The sequence below is a fragment of the Apodemus sylvaticus genome, chromosome 4 (genome assembly GCF_947179515.1).
Source record: "Apodemus sylvaticus chromosome 4, mApoSyl1.1, whole genome shotgun sequence".
In the NCBI taxonomy this organism is placed as follows: domain Eukaryota; kingdom Metazoa; phylum Chordata; class Mammalia; order Rodentia; family Muridae; genus Apodemus; species Apodemus sylvaticus.
The window spans coordinates 27,044,213-27,062,226 of record NC_067475.1 but is presented as its reverse complement, the minus strand read 5'-3'; the positions used below and the strand labels follow the sequence as shown (position 1 = coordinate 27,062,226).

The following is an 18,014-nucleotide window of genomic DNA, read 5'->3' as shown; positions in this document are numbered from 1 at the left end:
AGAGGATGGAGGGGGAGGAGAGGGAGGGGCACAGAAAGGCTGGAGAGAATTAGAGGTGAGAGAGGAGGGAGGTCAGAGGCCACCATCCTGCTCAGGCCGAGGCTCCTGGACTGTTTTTGCCAGGGGAGTTTCTGGTTTGCTTTACCCTAAGGTCTGCATCTATCCTCAGCTGACAGCACAGTCTCCAGCTGGTTTCTTCTGGAGTTTTCGGCACTCCCCTACCTTCTCAAACCTGAGCTGGATGGAATGCTGAGGGCCCTCTTCCTGTTCTAACAGCCTTTCACCTCTCCAGGAGCTGACCTCAGAGCCTCTCCTTGACACACATTTGGTTCAGTTGTTGTGTGAATACCCCTCCGCAGACCTCAAAATTCTTATAAGGTACTGGTTTTTGAAACTTGATTTTTTTTAAAAACCCTGTGTCTCCTGACAGCTGTGACTTTTCCCCCTTAGGTGTGCCCTCAAAACTGTATCAACTCTGACTTCTAGATCTTTTTTGTTTGTTTGTTTGGTTTTTTTTTTTTGGATTTGGTTTTTTCGAGACAGGGTTTCTCTGTATAGCCCTGGCTGTCCTGGAACTCACTCTGTAGACCAGGCTGGCCTCAAACTCAGAAATCAGCCTGCCTCTGCCTCACAGAGTGTTAGGATTACAGGTGTGTGCCACCACCGCCTGGTGACTTCTAGATCTTAAAGTTTGCCTTTTCTAGAAGATGATGAATTTCCATGAAGGGTCATTGTCATCAAACCCTGATCCTACCCATCTCTTATAAAATAACACTCCCAACTCAGGATACTTTTAAGGTCCCATTTATGAAAAGATGTTTTCTTGTTTCCTGTTACAGAGAACAGCACACGCACGAATTACAAAGTAAACCTTTTCTCTTCCAGACGGCCTTGAGGTGGTTGCTTACCTGATACAGATCATTTCTCATGTTGATGATGTCATCGGAGATCAAACCAGATGTGACCTCCAGCAGATCCCTCACGAGCTGAGCATGAAGGTGGATGATGGCTAAGTGTAAGACACTGGAATGACACACAGTGGCGATAATTAACTGGGGGCTTAACAAGGGACAGTAACAAAAGCAGGTCAAGGAATGATTGGTCCTTGCTAGCTGTTAGGTGTAGCTTTGGCCCTACCATGTACTGAATGTACTGATCTGAGGTGACACGATTTCTCTGAAGAACTTCCTCTCCACTGCCTATCCCAGGCTACTACACACTGATAGTGCCAACCTGCCCTTGGGAGAGAATGTCTGACCAGACACAAGAAGTATAAAGGCACCTGCCTAGTCATAATCCAAATGGCCTTAAGCTCCAGGCTGGCTCTGTCTCCGTGCCTCTGACCCAGGCAGCTCTGCCTGGTCTCTCCCTGACGTACAGACCATGAACAAAGGTGATGCCTGGGCTTAGGAACAGCTTGGGAAAACTCAGCTGCCGAGCTCTCTTCCTCCATAACAACGAGAAGTGACTTCTACTTTTTAAACAAGGTCTTGTTATTTATCTCTGAAATATTTCATGTAGTGATACTTTTCAGGGAAGATCACAGTTTGCTCTTTAGATGATCCCATGCCCGTCTTAACTGCAAGGGAAGCACGCTTTGATGAGAAGCACCGCGGCCACGCCTCAGGCGTCATTGGTGTTGCTCCTGATGGAACGCTGGCTGAAGGCTTGTGAGAAGGGATGGGGACATTCACACGTTGAGTAAAAGGGCTTCAAAAGCTACTTCAACATTTCCTTCTGCGGCTCAGCACGTCACAGAACTACATCCCGTCCTCTCAGATCCTCATACCCTTGGGGGGATTTCCCCAATACCAGAGGGTTCTATATTTTCTCTTTTTTGTATTTTCTATGATGACTAATGGTGACAGGGTCCAGATTATAAGCCAAGTAAAGAAGAGAAGCCAGAATACTCCCCTCTCTATACTCCTGAACGGGTCCTCTGTGTCTCCCAGGTCTCATCCCCTAGCCTCTCAGCTTAAGTCTTAGACGAGGCTCTGCGCATTGTACCCAAGTACGGAATGAGGGCCACTGTCTCAGCCGCCCCAAGAACATCCAGGTCCTAACACACACATCCTCGCGTTCCTCTGCACGTGCTGTGATGGCACGCGCCTGGCCCTTCCTTCAGATACCGGCATTCCACTTGCTAACTCTGCCTGCCCTCATTAGTCATGAATTCAGCTAGTCCTTAAAGATGGCACTTGAAGTGCCAGGGTCCTGTCCTAGTTATCTGCTCTGTTCTGTGGTTATTTGCTATTGAATGCTAATTGGATGATTTCCCGCTAAAGGCGCCTTCTGCTATTCAAGACTTTTTACACAGGAGGTTGTCTAGGTTCCTCTTGTACTGTAGGACAAGGCCAGCGGTTATACCACATCCTTAGTTACACTGCAAGTGACGGGGACAAAGGTCTCTGTACGAAACCCTGAGGTTGGCATTCTCCTAAAGCCTTTTGTTTTTAAACTGAGACTTACCACACAGCACTCCTGAATGCTTCCACAGAAAAGGCCTTCTTTTCAGTGCTAACGCTATTTTAGGATCCCTTAGATAAAGCACTTGAGTCTCAAGACTGCTGTCTCTGGCTATTTTTATAGGCTTTTAGATCATTTCAGGAGTCTCAATGGAAGGACTAAGAGAACCATTTAGGAAGGAGCCAGGTGGCTTCGCAAACAGAACCTCAGGAACAGACAGCAGGCGTGGTGTCAGGAACGTCAGACTCCCACGCAGCCTGGTTTGGAGCTGAGGCAGAGCCTGATCCCCTCACAGACTCGTGACCCTTAACAGAGGCCACAGAGAAGCAGCCACAGCCAGGAAAGAGTGGCATTTCCTCTTAGCTACCCTATTCATGTTGTTTTTACCAGGCTTATGACAATAACTCTTCAAGGGCTTTGCAGGGCTGTCAATAATTTTCTCAATTATTATTTTAATACATAAAGCAGGGGTTTAAAATGAACATGACTGTGCACATCTGAGTCTTCTTGCCTAGGGAGACAGCATACTTGAGGTCTTGTCAGATGAGGGCAGAATGGTTTTTACCACAGTCCCCAGACTGTCCTGTCTCAGCAGTTTGCGTCGGTTGGCAGTGTCCCTGCCTTCCCCTATCCTGAAGCAGCGCTTGTGGACGGCAGCCCACTCAGCTTACCTGTCCCCATTCTCATCCTGCACCGCGGTGAGGTGGCGCTGCACGGCCAGCAACATCTTCACATCTCCCGTCACGGCGTAGTCGAAAAGGGCATTGGCGTGCCGCTTGGCGAGCTGCAGTGCCTTCTCAAGAAAGAGGTTGTCTGCAAGGCAATGCCCACAACCACGGCTGAGTCTCGCTCACTTGCTCGCCCACTCACTCGCCCTACATGTGTGGCATGGCACACCCATTTTAGCTGAAAAAAATGCTCCTTTTGGTGCTTCTGGGTTGTGTTGACTAGAAAAAGCACAATTGGGCATTGTCTCACTAACAGATCATACAGTTAAGAGATGGATTTTAAAGTGTCTGTGGGCCGTGAGGAACACTCTAGAAACATCTGCTGTTTTGAGAAGAACAATCAGTATCGATGATTTAAGGGGAACAACCAATCTCAGGGTACTTGGATTTTACTGTAATTTTAAATAACCAATCATTTTATAAACAATTTCTCTTCTGGAATCCAGTCTGAGTCGACGTGAAGGAACATGCCCTCAGGTCCCTGGCAATCACAAAAACCCCAGTGTTTTTGGAAATTTTATTATCTTAAGGTCAAGGGATGGCAAACTGTGACTTTAGCACAAATGGGCAAATCTAACCTGTTTCGAGATGGCTCTGTAGACATATACTGTGCATCTCAAAAGAGGTATTTATAAAAAACAGAAAAAAGGCTTGGCGGTGGCGGCAGTGCACGCCTGTAATCCCAGCACTTGGGAGGCAGAGGCAGGTGGATTTCTGAGTTCGAGGCCAGCCTGGTCTACAGAGTGAGTTCCAGGACAGCCAGGGATACACAGAGAAACCCTATCTCAAAAAACAAAACAAAACAAAAACCAACCAACCAACCAACCAACCAAACGAACAAAAAGCCAGAAAAAAGAGAAAAGAGAAAACCGTGATAGTATCCATGCACGGTCACCATGTCTAAATAGTTACTATCTCTCTGCAGAGGGCATCTGACTAGAATCGTGACTCATGTTCCAACAAAGCACACTCAGAGGAAATGTTTCCTTTTAATTCTACTTCTTCTAGGAGGGCAAGAGAAGAAAGGACAAGTCCCATTTTCAGGCAACCGTCTTCAGTGTGGCAGCTGAGCCGGCCGCTGGGAGGTGCGTGCAGGACATGCTTGGTTTCCTGGGCCAGGGACAAAGTGACTTGTCTCTCCTCACAACCAGAACTACACACAACTGGACAACGTGCACACGACTGGATAACGTGCACACATGTCTCTGCACTTTATCATCAGAGCTAAGGCTGCCAAGATGAATGGATGGACAAGCCGCCTCTCTCGCAGGGCACGCGTCACTGTGCAGAGCACTCAAAAAGATGCTGACCCTTCAGCTTCAGATGAACAGGAAGGAAACCTGTCTTCTGGAGACGGCTTCCTGTACCTAGAACTGCACCCTCCCCAGATGTCCCTGGAACCCTCGCGGGCATGCTCACCTACCCTGAAACCCCACATCCTGCTCCTTGTCTTCCATGGTGGGTGCCAGGGTCATTGCTTCGGTCTCAGTGCTGGCCACAGGCAGGCCGGGCCCCTCGCTTTCTGTTTCCTTCTCAGGGAGATTCAGAATCTCTCTGTCATCACTTTTGGTACAATCTTTAGGGTCGTTTTTAAATTTGGTGTTTATGGTGCCTAGGAAAAAATGCAGAAACATCATCTTTTTCCCAGTACAATGTATTAATCAAGCTATAACTCACTGTCTCAACATAGGGCAGAAAAAAGGAAAACAGAAAGAAGGGATGTCTGCTAAAAATGGAAAACTATAAATGTTTATAACATAAATAATATGTTCTGGACATACTTTCTATTTCTTTCTTTCTTTACTTTTTGAGACAGGGTCTTGATGTGTAGTTTTGTCTGACCTTGAACTCACAAACAATCCTGTCTCGGCCTGCCATGGGCTGGGACTAAAGGTGTGTACCAAAACTCCTGGAATGTTTTGGAAAATACTTTAAATATTCAGAAACAATTTAAAAGCTTGTCTTCCCAAGACTCACATCTCATTCTGTAGTCAGATGTGGTGAGTCCCACCCATAATGTCCCACAAGGTCAAGTCACACAGTGGCACTCTCTCTCCCTCAAACAAAACCAAACAGAAACAAGAAATGAATCTCATTTTATTTATCTGTGAAGAAGAAAAACAAGATAAAAGTTCTGGGTGCTGAAAGCTAGTTGAAAAGTTTAAAGTTCTTGAAAACAGTTATTTTCTTTCCCGATGCTGAGTGCATCAAGGGAAGGCAGCTGTGGAGGCCCCTTCCCATTCCGTGCGGCTAGGAGGGCTCCAGTGTGCCCTCCCTAGGCTGACTGTGCTTGCTGCTGCAACCATGCTACGTGACATGACGTGATGTGACATGACGTGATGGGGTGACAGGTAAGACTCCTGGGCAGACCTGGCCGCCGTGTCTTCTAAGAGTAAATAAAGCTTCTGAACCTCACCTTTGTCCAGAAGGTACCGAGCCTAGCACTGGCCTTGCACAGGGGCCATGAGGTTATGGGTAATGGAAATAACAATTTTATTTTATGGGATGAATGGTTACCTGATTATAGAAAAAAACGACAGCGCCAGTTAAGATCTTTAAACAAGATTATGTGATGTATGCATTACGTATGCATTCGTGTATGGCACAAATAGGCATTATATATGAAAAAACTTTATAGAATAATTTCCATGGTACCAAAGAATGCGACTTTATATACAGCAGCCTGTAAGCACAGCTACTCAGGGGATGCCTGAGAGTGGGAGAGGCCAAGCCTACAAAACGGAAACTGACTTCAGAAGGATGACGGGACTTCCATGCCATGTGATGAGCAGCTACGTAAAGTGTCAGTGAGAGATGATACTGTTGTCCGCGCAGTGTTCCTGGTATTCAGATCCAACTTACCGTGGGTGAGTCCTGCGTTGGATTTAGTGGCTCCGGGATGGAATGTAATCCCACCGTAAGCAGGGAACCCGTAGTGCGGGAAGCCATACCCTGAACCAGCAACGAGAGAAAGGGAACGTCAGGGAGAACAAGAACAGTATGGGGGCCCACTCAGGGAAGGCAGGCCTTGGTGTGGGGAGGCACCAGCCTACATGGGCTCCACCCAAGAGTTAGCAGGATATGCTGTGGGAAACGGACAGCTGAATTCCACTGTGGCAACACAGGCAGTGCCCGGACTGGCAGCTGGGAGAACTTGATGCTGAGCAGGTCGTTTTCTTCCAGGTGAAGGGAAAAGCTAACCGTATGAAGTCACACCAAGCCTTAGACCTACCGTAAAATAGTTAAACAAGATGACCCCCCCACCCCAGGAAAAAAACCCAGCACAGTAACATACTGATACTTTAGTGGAAAAAAGGGCTACCACGTTCATTTCCAGTGGAAACATGAATGATAAATTTAGAGGAGCAGCCAGCACTTAGCACTACACTCTCTGACCAACACTTTAATGCATTTACAAGTTATCTGGAATAAAGGAAGGCTGTGCTCAGCAGTGTTTTACACAGAAAACAGGAAACAGCATTCAAGTCAGCTCTGCTGTAGGTGTGAGTCATTAAGCAGCACACTTAATTAGGCTTCCGTGAGACCTGTTCTGTAAGAACAGATGGAACTGTTTCCATCGAAATGCTCAAGCTAACAGCGGAGGCCAAAGCGGCGTCACTCGGCATCCACAGGCATGATGCAGCGAGGGCAAAATAAGCCTAATATAAATGGATGGTTGGAAATCCGTGCTCGGGATCACAGCTGTACCCGAGAAACTCATAACTAATTACTGTGCTGTGTGCATGGCAGTTAGGAGTAGTAATTCACACACCGGCAAAGTTCCCTGGTAGGATTTTCTGGGACACAGTTTGTTTACATTACAGTGTCTATAACCTGCAGTATGCTGTGTAGGCATAGTAGACCCATCTACCATGTAGTGGGTATGATAGTTGTTTTAATATTTTCCCAGAATAACAGACCAACCGCTTCTCCAAAAATTAATTAATTAATTAAAAAACAGAGGGGGGAGGCAGGGGGAAATACTCAAAAAATGAGTTGAGAAAGGTTTTTTTTCCAGAAACACTTTAGCTGACTTTTTCCTTACAGTTTTGGGGATTAGCCACATATTATCCAAGACCCCCCAGTGTATCCCTACAACTGCAGATGCACGCAGACCCAGGTAAAGTTGACAATGTAAAAAGACAGAAGGAGATGAAGAACAGTAACACCCAGTGACAGGGCAGTCGCAGGAGCAGACTGGGAAAACAGTTTTATGTGTGTGGTCTCTCTCTGTCAACACAATGGTAGTATTTTTAGACTCACGCTGACCGCGTGTAACTGAAACCACAGAAAGTGAAACTGGATGGGTGGTGGGGAGTGGCTGTGTCTTAAGACGAACACACATCTCTTTGAAAAAAAAAATCTACGTTTGTAGGAAATTTTCCATTAATTTGAAATCTAATAATTAGTAATGTCACCAACACTCAATGGGCAGACACGTTTGGAAACCTGGGAAGGAAAACTGTCCCCTCTTCAACATGAAAGGCTTTAGACCCAAGAGACATTTCTCTTACCTGGGCCGGGACTTCCGGTACTCCCTCCGCCACCACCGCTACCGAACATGCCTCCACCACCGGCTCCCGCTCCACTGCCGCCACCGCCGAAACTGTCCGAGAAGTTGGGCATGAGCTTCTGGCGTTTCCTCTGCACTTCCTCTTTGTCTGTATTTACAGGAAGGGAAACCAGAGGGGAAAGACTGAGCGGGTTCCACCAGCAGCCACAGAGAGACTATTGATTCTCAGGATATTTTTAAATGCATTAAAGGGAAATAACAGGCCCCCAAGGAGGAAGCATGATACGTATTCCAATGGACGAGAAGACTAAGAACGCGCCTCAGAGACCGCAGTGTGGCATACACCCAACTACTCTGTGCCACATCTCCTAAGTTCCCAGTGTTAACAAGTTGGTGAGAGATCTGATTGCTCCTCAAGATTTAGATAACCCAAAGATACGCATTAAAAAAAAAAGAAGAAGAAATACTTTTACTTCTTTATTTATTGTGAGATAGGGTCTCACCTTTAGCTCTCGCTGTCTTGAACTCACTGTGTAGACTAGCTTGGTTTTGAACAAGACTCAACTGTCTCTGCCTTGTGAACGCTAGGATTAGAGGTGTGCACCACCACACCCAGCTAACACCCTGAATAGTTGTCCTTGTTCACCTAAGACAACGGCCGTAAAGCAGCTCACATTTATTAGGTATATACACTGAGCAAGGTGCTGGGAAGGAGAGAAACTTTAACATACATCTTGGCTGTCGAGGACCCTCAACTTCAAGGCAAAGAGGGAGTTAGTGGGATGGACTATGACAGTATGCATCATACCATCATGCGAAATCATGTGAAAACAGATTCATGGCGTGGTAGGCCTCTGTAAAGGCTAAAGAGTATGGCTGAAGAACATGATATTCTGAGAAGACACAGAGGGATTTCTCAAAGGAATAACATGGGTGGGTGCTTTTGATAATAAAGGCAAGTATTTTGCCTGGAGTGAGAAGTTAGTATGAGAAATTCCTGAGAAGTAAGGTGGACTGGGGTCACCCACATTGAGGCGCCTCAGGAATATGAATCTGAGGGGTGTGCTTAGAGGAGACTTACTGTGTATCTGGAGAATGACAGGTGGAAGACAGTATTTGAAGAGCTACATCTATCACTGTCTACAGGAAATCTAGAGTTAAACTCCAAGGAAGTCAGTGCAGGCATGAGGCAATGGGGACCCATCCTTACTGGTTATTGAGATAAGAGAAATAAGGTAGGTCCTAGAAACACAGAGCAGGTCTACAGAGATGGTTTGGCTTCCAGAATGTCAGCCTCCAATACGAAGATGGCCTCCAGAACAGTGGCCTGCCCAGGTCCAAGACTGAGACTTAGCCTGCTACTTTTCCCAGAGTTCTGTGTTTCTCTTGTCTCTCGCCATCTGTGTCCCTCTCTAACCCAGACGTCCTCCTTCATTCTGTTACTGCAATGTGACCGACAGCCTTGGTGCCTTCGGTTCCGTTATGGCCGCCATGTTCTCAGTCCTGTCACTGTGGAAGATTAGCCATGGTGCACCCGGGCCTTCATTCCCATTTCCTTTGCGGTATGGGAGTATCCTAGCCGATTTGTTGTTGTTGTTTATTTTCTTTGTTTTAGGGACTGAAAATTGAAGGTGGTTTTGTGTTTACATTCAACAGTCAACATGGCATTCGCTATCCAGGAAATAGGCCAATACTTAACAATCGGTCCTGTGTTTGATCAATGACAGTTTTCATCATTGTCTATTCAGAAAGATCTCTACTTTTCTCGTTCTGTGGGTGTTTCTGTCACCCCATGGTGTGGCACAAGGACTTTTGGACTATGTTGGATCCTCTGCTGCAGCTATCAGGGAAAGCAGGAGAGTATGGTGGACTTTGCCAGTCTCTGGGAAACCAATGCTGGGAACACCAGGATGATTGGCAGAAGATGGCTTTCTGCCAGAAAGGAGTGAAGTTGAGGTGAAGAGACTGGCTACTTTCCAACTAATGACTTGTAGAAATATTTATAAAGTTTCCCTACCAGCTATACCAAAATGAATACCTATATTCATTTAGTCAGCATATGAACTGTTGATCTCACATAGAATATTATTCCGTTGCAGAAACATGAAACACAACAGGTGTCTTTAGGGAAGATCCTCATCCTATGGGTATGAGGAGCTTCATTTGTATTTCATGTATATCGTTTGTATTCATGGTGACCTAGAAGATCACCATGTGTGTTTCCCAAGGAAACCAGGGCTTCAGCGAACTCCATCCTCTAATCCAGGCATTAGAAAGCTCCTACTCTGCCGGGTCGAGTGCCCAGGAAGCTGTGCCTTTTCTATTGTACTCTTCGGATGCAGACACCAGCGTGAAAGGTTGCCTGGGAACCAAACTCTCAGTCTTTCTAGGCTCACATCCCGCATAGGAAACCTGCAGTTTCTTTCCCTTTTCTCATGATTCTGCATCAGCAACGATAACACTATTTTGAAGGCACATTTCAGGAGAAACACTATTTTTTTTTTTCTCAGAAAAATACTATTTTTTTTCCTGTTTTCGGAGAGCGGGGACTTCAGGTAAAGCAGTCAATTCACATTGCCTTGTCTGGACAGAAGGATCTAGAAGACCTCAGGCTGGTGAGAAAGGAAGTAGGTCAGCCACAGAGCTCACCATAAGCCTGACCCAGGAATGAGGAGGCCATACCTCAAAAAGAGACACAGCCTCTCAGAAACTCTTTCTAGATGGTTCCACCACAGCAGACTCTTGGTCACCATCACACGTTGACCTCAAGGGGGCCTGGGTGCACCTGTCCCCTTGTAGGTACCAACCTTACCCAGGACCCTGCACCTGGTGACCTCCTGTCCAGCCTCATTCCCTCTGAGGCAGACATTTCTGATTTTATCAGAACCCAGGCCTTGTGTAGCCTCCAAGTTCATGGATGTCTTTTCAACCATGGCTTTCAAGACAAAACTTACAAAACAGAGGTACAAAGAGGATGGCAGCAGCACTGTATGTCCCTCAGCTCAAACTCTGTGGGGCCAGGGGTTCTCTGCAGTGCTGAGTGTCCACCCATTTGAGTCACACCTTTGACTGACCTCCTTCCGGCACTTGACCCCAACTGAAATGTGTTTACGCAGAGCTTCTCTTTCCCTCTCAGACTCTTCTCCTCTTATCCACTTAACCATGCCTTAAATTTCTAGTCTGGAAACCCCAGAACAATCTGAGACTCTTGTGTCTCTCTTCCTTTCCCTTCATCCAAGGCCCAGGTCTCCACAGCACCACCATGACAGTGGCTGCTGGATGTTCACTTCGGCCTCGGGAACCTTTTCTAACCCTGCTGAAGCACCGCTGAATTCTAGCAACTTTCTGACCGTGTCATAGGGCAGGCCTAGCCATCAGAGTCAAAGCAAAACTCTTCAGCTACCACACATACCCTTCACTGCCTGGACCTGGCCTCCCTCACCTGAATCAACCTTCCTCGGTCCACACAGCATCACAGTAATCATTTCTCGCAGGACAAATGCCAGCTGCCACACCTCTGTCTCTGAGCATCTCTCTTTTATAAATAGAGCCTTGACTTCTATTCACCTTCAATAACGCGGCAAATGGATTCTCACTGAAGAGGAATTCTTTGGATGCTTCTTTAGACCAAGGGATCCAGGGCTGTCTCCTCAACAATTTCATAAAGTTTGTGGATGCTTCGCTTTGGGTACTTATAATTTGAGAACTAGGGTTACAGCTCAATGGTAGAGCATCTGCCTAGTGTCTACCAGGGCCAGAGAATATGATATCTAGCATTTCAGAAAGCATCATACTCTGCATTTTTAACTGTAGTGTACTTTTCCTGATGTGTCCTTTGTAAGGAAAGCTTAGTGGCCACTCCATTTTATAGTTCTGTGTTGTTCTAGCAACATTCTGACTGTATCATTCCAGACAGTATGTGGGCAGGCCTAGCCATCAGTGAAAGCAAGCCACGCAAACACTTCTGTGGCTGAGCCTTCTGTTTAATACCTGAGGGCTGCGGAGTAGCTGAAAAACTTTTTTTTTTAACTTTTCCTTTCTTCCCGCCCCGCCCCCTCGTACACATGCTGCAGCATGCCTGTGGAGGACCGCTGACATCTTCTGACAGGCAAGTCTCTCCTCTCAGCACACAGGTTTGGGGCTCAGACTCAGGTCAGTGGCATGTGCTTTTACCCACTGAGCCATACAGCAACATAAACGATTGGGGCTAATTCTGTGACCTTGATCTATGACCTTCCTTGCCTCTAATTATGCAGTACATATCCAGGCAGCAGCTGCTGCGAGGCTGTGTAAAGGAGGGGCCCACTGACCTTTCAGAACAAGCACAAGAGTCTAAACCACTCAGGTACCTTTGATCTCAGGGTAGTAGAGGAAAGGTTTCGGTTCACTTGTTTCCAAATCCGATTTTCTCCGAAGCTGAACGAACACAGAAGCTGGTTTTGTAATGTTGACGTCCTTATATTTGGGCGTTTTGAAGACAATGGCAAACTGCGGGGTGTAAAAGACCCAAACATTAGTGTAGGGCATTTGTTTCCTGTGGTGGTGAGCATCAGGCACATCCTATATGAGTCCATGTATACGCTGAGCTTAAATAAAGTGTGCCCAACCCAGCACCCGGAGAAAGTTCCAGTCAGTACCTCACACCCACACTTATATTGCCCCCTTGAAAGTAAAACACAGCAGTGTGCCGTCAGATCACACAACTCAGCCATTTCTCTTTCAGATTAGCCTTAGAAACATCCAGGATCACTGACAGAAGCAAGAGAGGGACTGGATGTGGAAGCGATGGACCCAGGGCTGCCGCTGTCAGCCTGTAGTCAGTCATGCTAGGTAAGGCTGTGCAGGAGGTATCACATGCTCATCCTGGGTAGTGCTGGGATAATAAATAAGGAACCAGACAGACTTAATTTCATTTTTTCTATATTTATACTCATAAGGATCAAGATTTCATAAAATATAGGAGCAGCACATGCTGAGGGGGCATATGATGGTATATGCTGGTAACCCTCCCTGCCTCCCTGCCTCCCGTTTATGCACTAACTCCAGATCCTCGAGGGATCCGCTGCTAGTGTCTCAGGCTTCCAGTGTACGTGAATACAGAATTGTCTTTACATATGCTACGTTCCGTATCATTTGTTATAAATCTTTGCATTCTGTTTTGTGGTCTCTGTTCATTCACAGAGCCTTCCTTTCTAGTAACTGTATGCTGTTCCATTATATAGACAGGCGACTATCTAATCAGTTATATCCTGGCTAACATTTGGGTTGTTGACAAATTTTTTGAAGAACCATTTCTCAGCCACTGTCAAAGGGTGACTGTTACTGTGGTGACTCAAGTAATCAGCTGGGAGACCCTGGTCATGTGACCAATCAGCCGGGAGACATGGCTTGTCAGGACAGCATCAGCCTCAGCCTTCCAAACTTCTCAGCCTCTGTGTTAGAGAATGGGAAGAGCCGTAGACATAGCACTGGTGTATGGATGTCGAAGAGACTTAGGACGGTTTCTTTTTCAATATGTGGAAACTGAGTGCTGAATTTCATCAAGTGTGCATTAAAATAAAACCCGCAACAATAACCCACCTACCTGTCTATGAACATCCGTCGGGGAGAAGTCCCCGAATCCTTCCCAAACGCCGCCATTTTCTTCCTCTTCATAAAAGCGGATCTGGATGTCATCTGCAAACAGGCACATGCAGGCATGTGATTGCCATGGGTGTACTGACATCGGCGAGCGTGCCAGCAAAGGCGGCCAGCACACAGCTCTGCCTCATAGAAATGTAAATGTTCTGAAAGGAGTTGGTAACGGAAGATCTGCACCATTCTTCACACACTATTTACTCCACGAATGAGATCTACTATTTACTCCTACTGGTGGATATTAACCCAGTCAATTAAGCTTTGTTTTAGTCAACACATGACCTTCCCAGTTCTCTGTGCTTAAACCATTCACTTCTGGGAAAGGTGAAGGCTGAAGGTGGACTATCAGAACCTGTAGATGTGACTCAACCCAGTATGGAGACATATACCGTAACACATGACACAAACAGTGCTTCCCACATAGCTGGTGCTGGAAAGTGCTTGACAGCTGTGAGCTTGTCTAGTGATCAGACCAGTCCTGAGGTAGAGCTGTCCTGATGCTGTCCACACTTGGCAGAAGCATGCTTCCCAGAGGAGAGCCTCTGGGGCCTAGCCACCTCCGCCAGGCTGAGGGATCTAAAACACTGAGACCTCAGAGTCAAGACCATGGTTTGGTGACAAGTTACAGTTCACTTTCTGGTAGCATCTTCTGTTGGGAAGTCTTCCAGTTCTCAGGGGGTTGGGGGGTAGGGGGAGGTGGTGAGGAGGTCCAGGGCATTCAAGTTTGGGGCCAGCTTAGCATTCTATTCTAGAGATGGTCTCCTACTCTTAAGGATTGGTTCTAGGAATGTGACACTGTATCGCTTCAAGGTGTGGTTTGTCATTCCTAGTTGTTTCTCCCTGGGTAAGGTCTGTAGAGCAGGGATTGGCACTCAAGGGTGGGTTCTGAGTCCATGTGCTTAACCAGGCCACACACTCACGTGCATGGGTCCCCAGGCTCTCAGGGATCCCCATCCCCAGGTTCATTAGGGACAGGGGAGAGAATACAGTGTGGTCCAGCCACTGTGGCAGAGTGAAACACAGCCCTCCAAGGCCTCTGATGTTAAGACATTTCAGTGTAACAGTAAAGATTAAAAATGAAATACAGATAATTGTGTCCATGTTACATGCTGCAAAGGGTCTGGAAATGACTGTGACGTTGGCTCAGGGGGTTGGCTGTATGTAGGTAGACTGGCACCAGCTGTGCTGCCGTTAGTTTCATGTCAACTGACACAAGCCAGAGTCACTTGGGAAGAGAGGATGGTCCCTACCAGACTGGTAATCTGTAATTAATTGATAATTACTGCAGGAAGGCCCAGCTCACTGTGGGCAGTGCCACCGCTGGCCAGGCAGTCCCGGGTGTAGAAGTAGGCAGAGCAAGCTATGAGGAGCAAGCCAGGAGGCGGTGCTCCTCCTTGGCCTCTGACCAGACCCTGCTTCCAGGTTCCTGTTCTGTGTTCTGTCCTGACTTCCTGGATGATGGACTATGAACTAAGAGATACGTCCTCTCCTCCCCAAGTTGCTTGCTCATGATGTTTATCACAGCAACAGAGACTCTGAGACAGCTGTCTGAGCAAGCTTGTTTAAAACTGAAGAGTTTTTATTTGGGGTTTTACTTAAAGCAAAGACTGGGAAAGTAACTACTCCTTTAGGCTTTACTAATATCCCCGTCTTGCAGTATCTAGTGATGGTAAACCTTAGGAACTTCTCAAAGTGCGAAATCAGGGAAATGTGTGCGTCATCCTCCTCCTTTCTGCCAGGCATCACAGTGACATGAGGAAGCTCTCTCTATGTTACAACACAGCACAGAAAAAGAGGTAGAATGTGCAGTTTTATGTTATGTAAAACTCAGATCGTAAGAGTTACTTTAACTGAGTGTAGGGAACCAAGTCTATCAGGAATCGCATGCTGAATGCGTCTTTGTATACTCACGATCCCTGTGCTTCTGTGGGAAACTGAACTATACACTCAGGCTCTACAGAAATAGCACACTTCACACTTGGGTGCTTTTTGAGACTCCCACAGCAAAAGTGGAACACCCCTGGCCCGCTGTCTCCAGAGAACTCTGACAACCACACGCTATACCTGGAGGCCGGTGTGCACATACCTTTCTGAACCTTGTCACAGAGAAGATAAATCTCTTCCCCTCCTGTCACACAGCCTGCCGTTCTGTCCATTCGCACGATTTTCAGGTTGGACGCGTTCGGGGCTTCTGTTCAGAGGGAGAGGAGAACAGGCATCCTGGTTCAGCATCAGCCTCACAGAGATTCGACACTGACAGAGCCAGACAGACTTCCACGGTCCTACGAGCCCTTCTCGGGTCTGGACCACAGGTGAGGCAGAACGGAGCGGATCGGGGAGGGCTGGTGGTGTCTGCTTCTCGGGATGATGGCATTGGCTTCCCCTCTAACACATGGGCTGATATGGAAGGAGGAAGCTGCCCGCTGTTTCCAGAACTGCCAGACCATCAGCGGCTTGTTTCCTGCTAACTTTATGTCATTTATAAAATTTTTGAAGATTTTAAGAAAAGAATAGTTTAAGCTACTAGTTTTTTGTTTTTTATTCTTCAAAGAAAAGTGAAGATGCTCTGTTTCTCCCCGCCCCACTCCCCAGCCTAAATTAGCATTCTGTGTGGTGTGGGGCAAAGCTGCCTGGAGCAGCCAGTGGGGCAAAGTCCCCCTAAAAACTCCAGTGGCTGCAGCTCAAGGGTCTCTGTGCAGTAAGAAGCCATTCCGTTCAATACACTCTCCACTTCCCTTCACACTTGTTTAAATCAGACAAGCAGACTCGTGGATGGATGGGGAACATGGGGTTTCCTCATACGTTGTATTCTATAACCACTCAACGAGGATACTGTACTCACAGGGTTCCTGAAACAACCGTGGTTGTACCGAACAATAGAGTTACACACTAACTACTACAGGCTACAGGAAACCCTCCAAATTCTATTAACTACAGCCCAAAAGACAATTTCAATTCTGGCGTACTATTTATTTATTTAGTCACCTTGATGGTTCCTGTCTTATAAATGTATTTTCAACTGGGGATGAAGATAGATGAGAACAATACTTGTCTTTTATCAATTTTTCTTCAGTGCTGCCAGGGGCAAAAAAATTATGTTTATTTTATTTATTTATCTATCTATTTATTTATTTTTTAAGAGCACCAGCAATCTATCCTTATAGTCATGTGCTCATAGTAAGAAATTGGTGTCACATGTAAAGAACTTAATGTACTCTCTGAGGAAAGATTGTTCCCTTGGCAGACATGTTCTTAAGACCCTTCACTGCAATAGTGACCCTTGACCCTAGACTGCAGTATTAACTTTGTAAACAACAAAGTAGAGGCTCAGTGTGGTTAAGTCCCTGTCTGCAGGCCTTGCTCTGGGGAGTAACTGGTGTTACTCTGGTACCTGCCCTCCGGTCTGGTCTCGCTGCTGGAGGAAGCTGCCCCACCCTGGGACCGGGTACTCACTGCTGTCATAGATGGCATCTGACACCACAGGTTCCAGTCTCCGAGTGAAGCTGCCAGTGCTGTCGGGGAGGAAGGCTGTGAACATGAGGCGTACCACACTCAGGTCCATCTCCTTGGTCTGCTGCAGGGCGGCCTGGCGGATGATCTCCTTCTCTCTGTCTAGGGTCACAGAGAACAGACTGCTCACGCCCAGGCAGGTGAGAGTGAACACGGAGCAGTGTGGTTTCAGAAAGCTCGAAGACCACGGCCGCACAGACCAATTGTTTTCCTCTAGAGGCACCTCCTTAAAGTCTTCCTTGGCACACACTCCGTGTTCACAGTGACAGCTCCCCAAGAACATTTTCATCCTAGAACAAGAACTGTGACTGTCCCCAAAGTGTCCTTCCTCTCCTCCCCACGGCCACTAGTCCCCTCCCTACCAACGGAGGACCTTCCTCTTACTTTAATATCTTATGCACGCATGTGCAAATAATCTTACATACGTCTATATAAAACCTAGGATCTAGAAACGAGAGAGACAGTAGGTGACATTTATCCCTTTTAGTCTGGCTTATTTCTCTTGAATAGTGATCTCCAGTTGCATACCCTGCTCTGTAAATATTTTTCTTTTCTTTTATGGCTGAAGAAAACTTCATTACTCATATATGTCATATTTTATTAATCCGTCATCTGCTGATGGAGAGCTACAGTGATTTTTAACTTGACTCTTGACTAGGGATGCAATGAACACATATGTGCAGGTATGTTGTAGCATGTTGACTTAGCAGGAGTGGAGAGCTGAGCCTGTGCAGTTCTACTTTTCCTTTCCTTTATTCTGAATCTTTATTTTGATTCATCTGTTTCACCTGCTGAACCATCTGCCTCACACAGCTGAGGACAACCCCGAACTCATCTGGGAGCACAGCTGTGCTACCTTATCTGTTCAGAGGTAGTGCCGGGAATCAAACCCCAAACTTCCTACACCAGAGGCAAGTACTGTACCACCTGAGCTGTGTGGCAAGTTCCTGGACTTGTTTTCTTAGTGACTTCTGAGTGGGGTGAGGTGGGACCTCAGGGTAATGTTAAAGACTGAGGTCTGAAGCATACTCCCACATTTGTTGGCTGCGGAGAGCCCTCCCTTACTCCTTAGCTCATTTATTTACTGGGTCGTTTGGTTTCTAGAATTTGATTTTTTGAGTTTTTCTTTTATATATATATAACCTAGATATTAATCTGTC

At 46.6% G+C, this 18,014-nt stretch overlaps 1 protein-coding gene across 2 annotated transcripts in view; it reads right to left on the bottom strand.

Moving 5' to 3' along the window:
- Positions 1-18,014, bottom strand: part of Nfkb1 (nuclear factor kappa B subunit 1) — a 113,747-nt gene that overhangs the window by 14,357 nt on the left and 81,376 nt on the right. For both annotated transcript variants that reach the window (XM_052179168.1, XM_052179169.1), the window contains exons 9-17: positions 16,798-16,956; positions 15,431-15,535; positions 13,292-13,383; positions 12,057-12,195; positions 7,709-7,855; positions 6,057-6,146; positions 4,618-4,806; positions 3,138-3,279; positions 909-1,023 (exon numbers count right to left, since the gene is read on the bottom strand). In XM_052179168.1, coding sequence (XP_052035128.1) covers positions 909-1,023; positions 3,138-3,279; positions 4,618-4,806; positions 6,057-6,146; positions 7,709-7,855; positions 12,057-12,195; positions 13,292-13,383; positions 15,431-15,535; positions 16,798-16,956 — 1,178 coding nt within the window. The remainder of the gene's footprint in view (positions 1-908; positions 1,024-3,137; positions 3,280-4,617; positions 4,807-6,056; positions 6,147-7,708; positions 7,856-12,056; positions 12,196-13,291; positions 13,384-15,430; positions 15,536-16,797; positions 16,957-18,014) is intronic.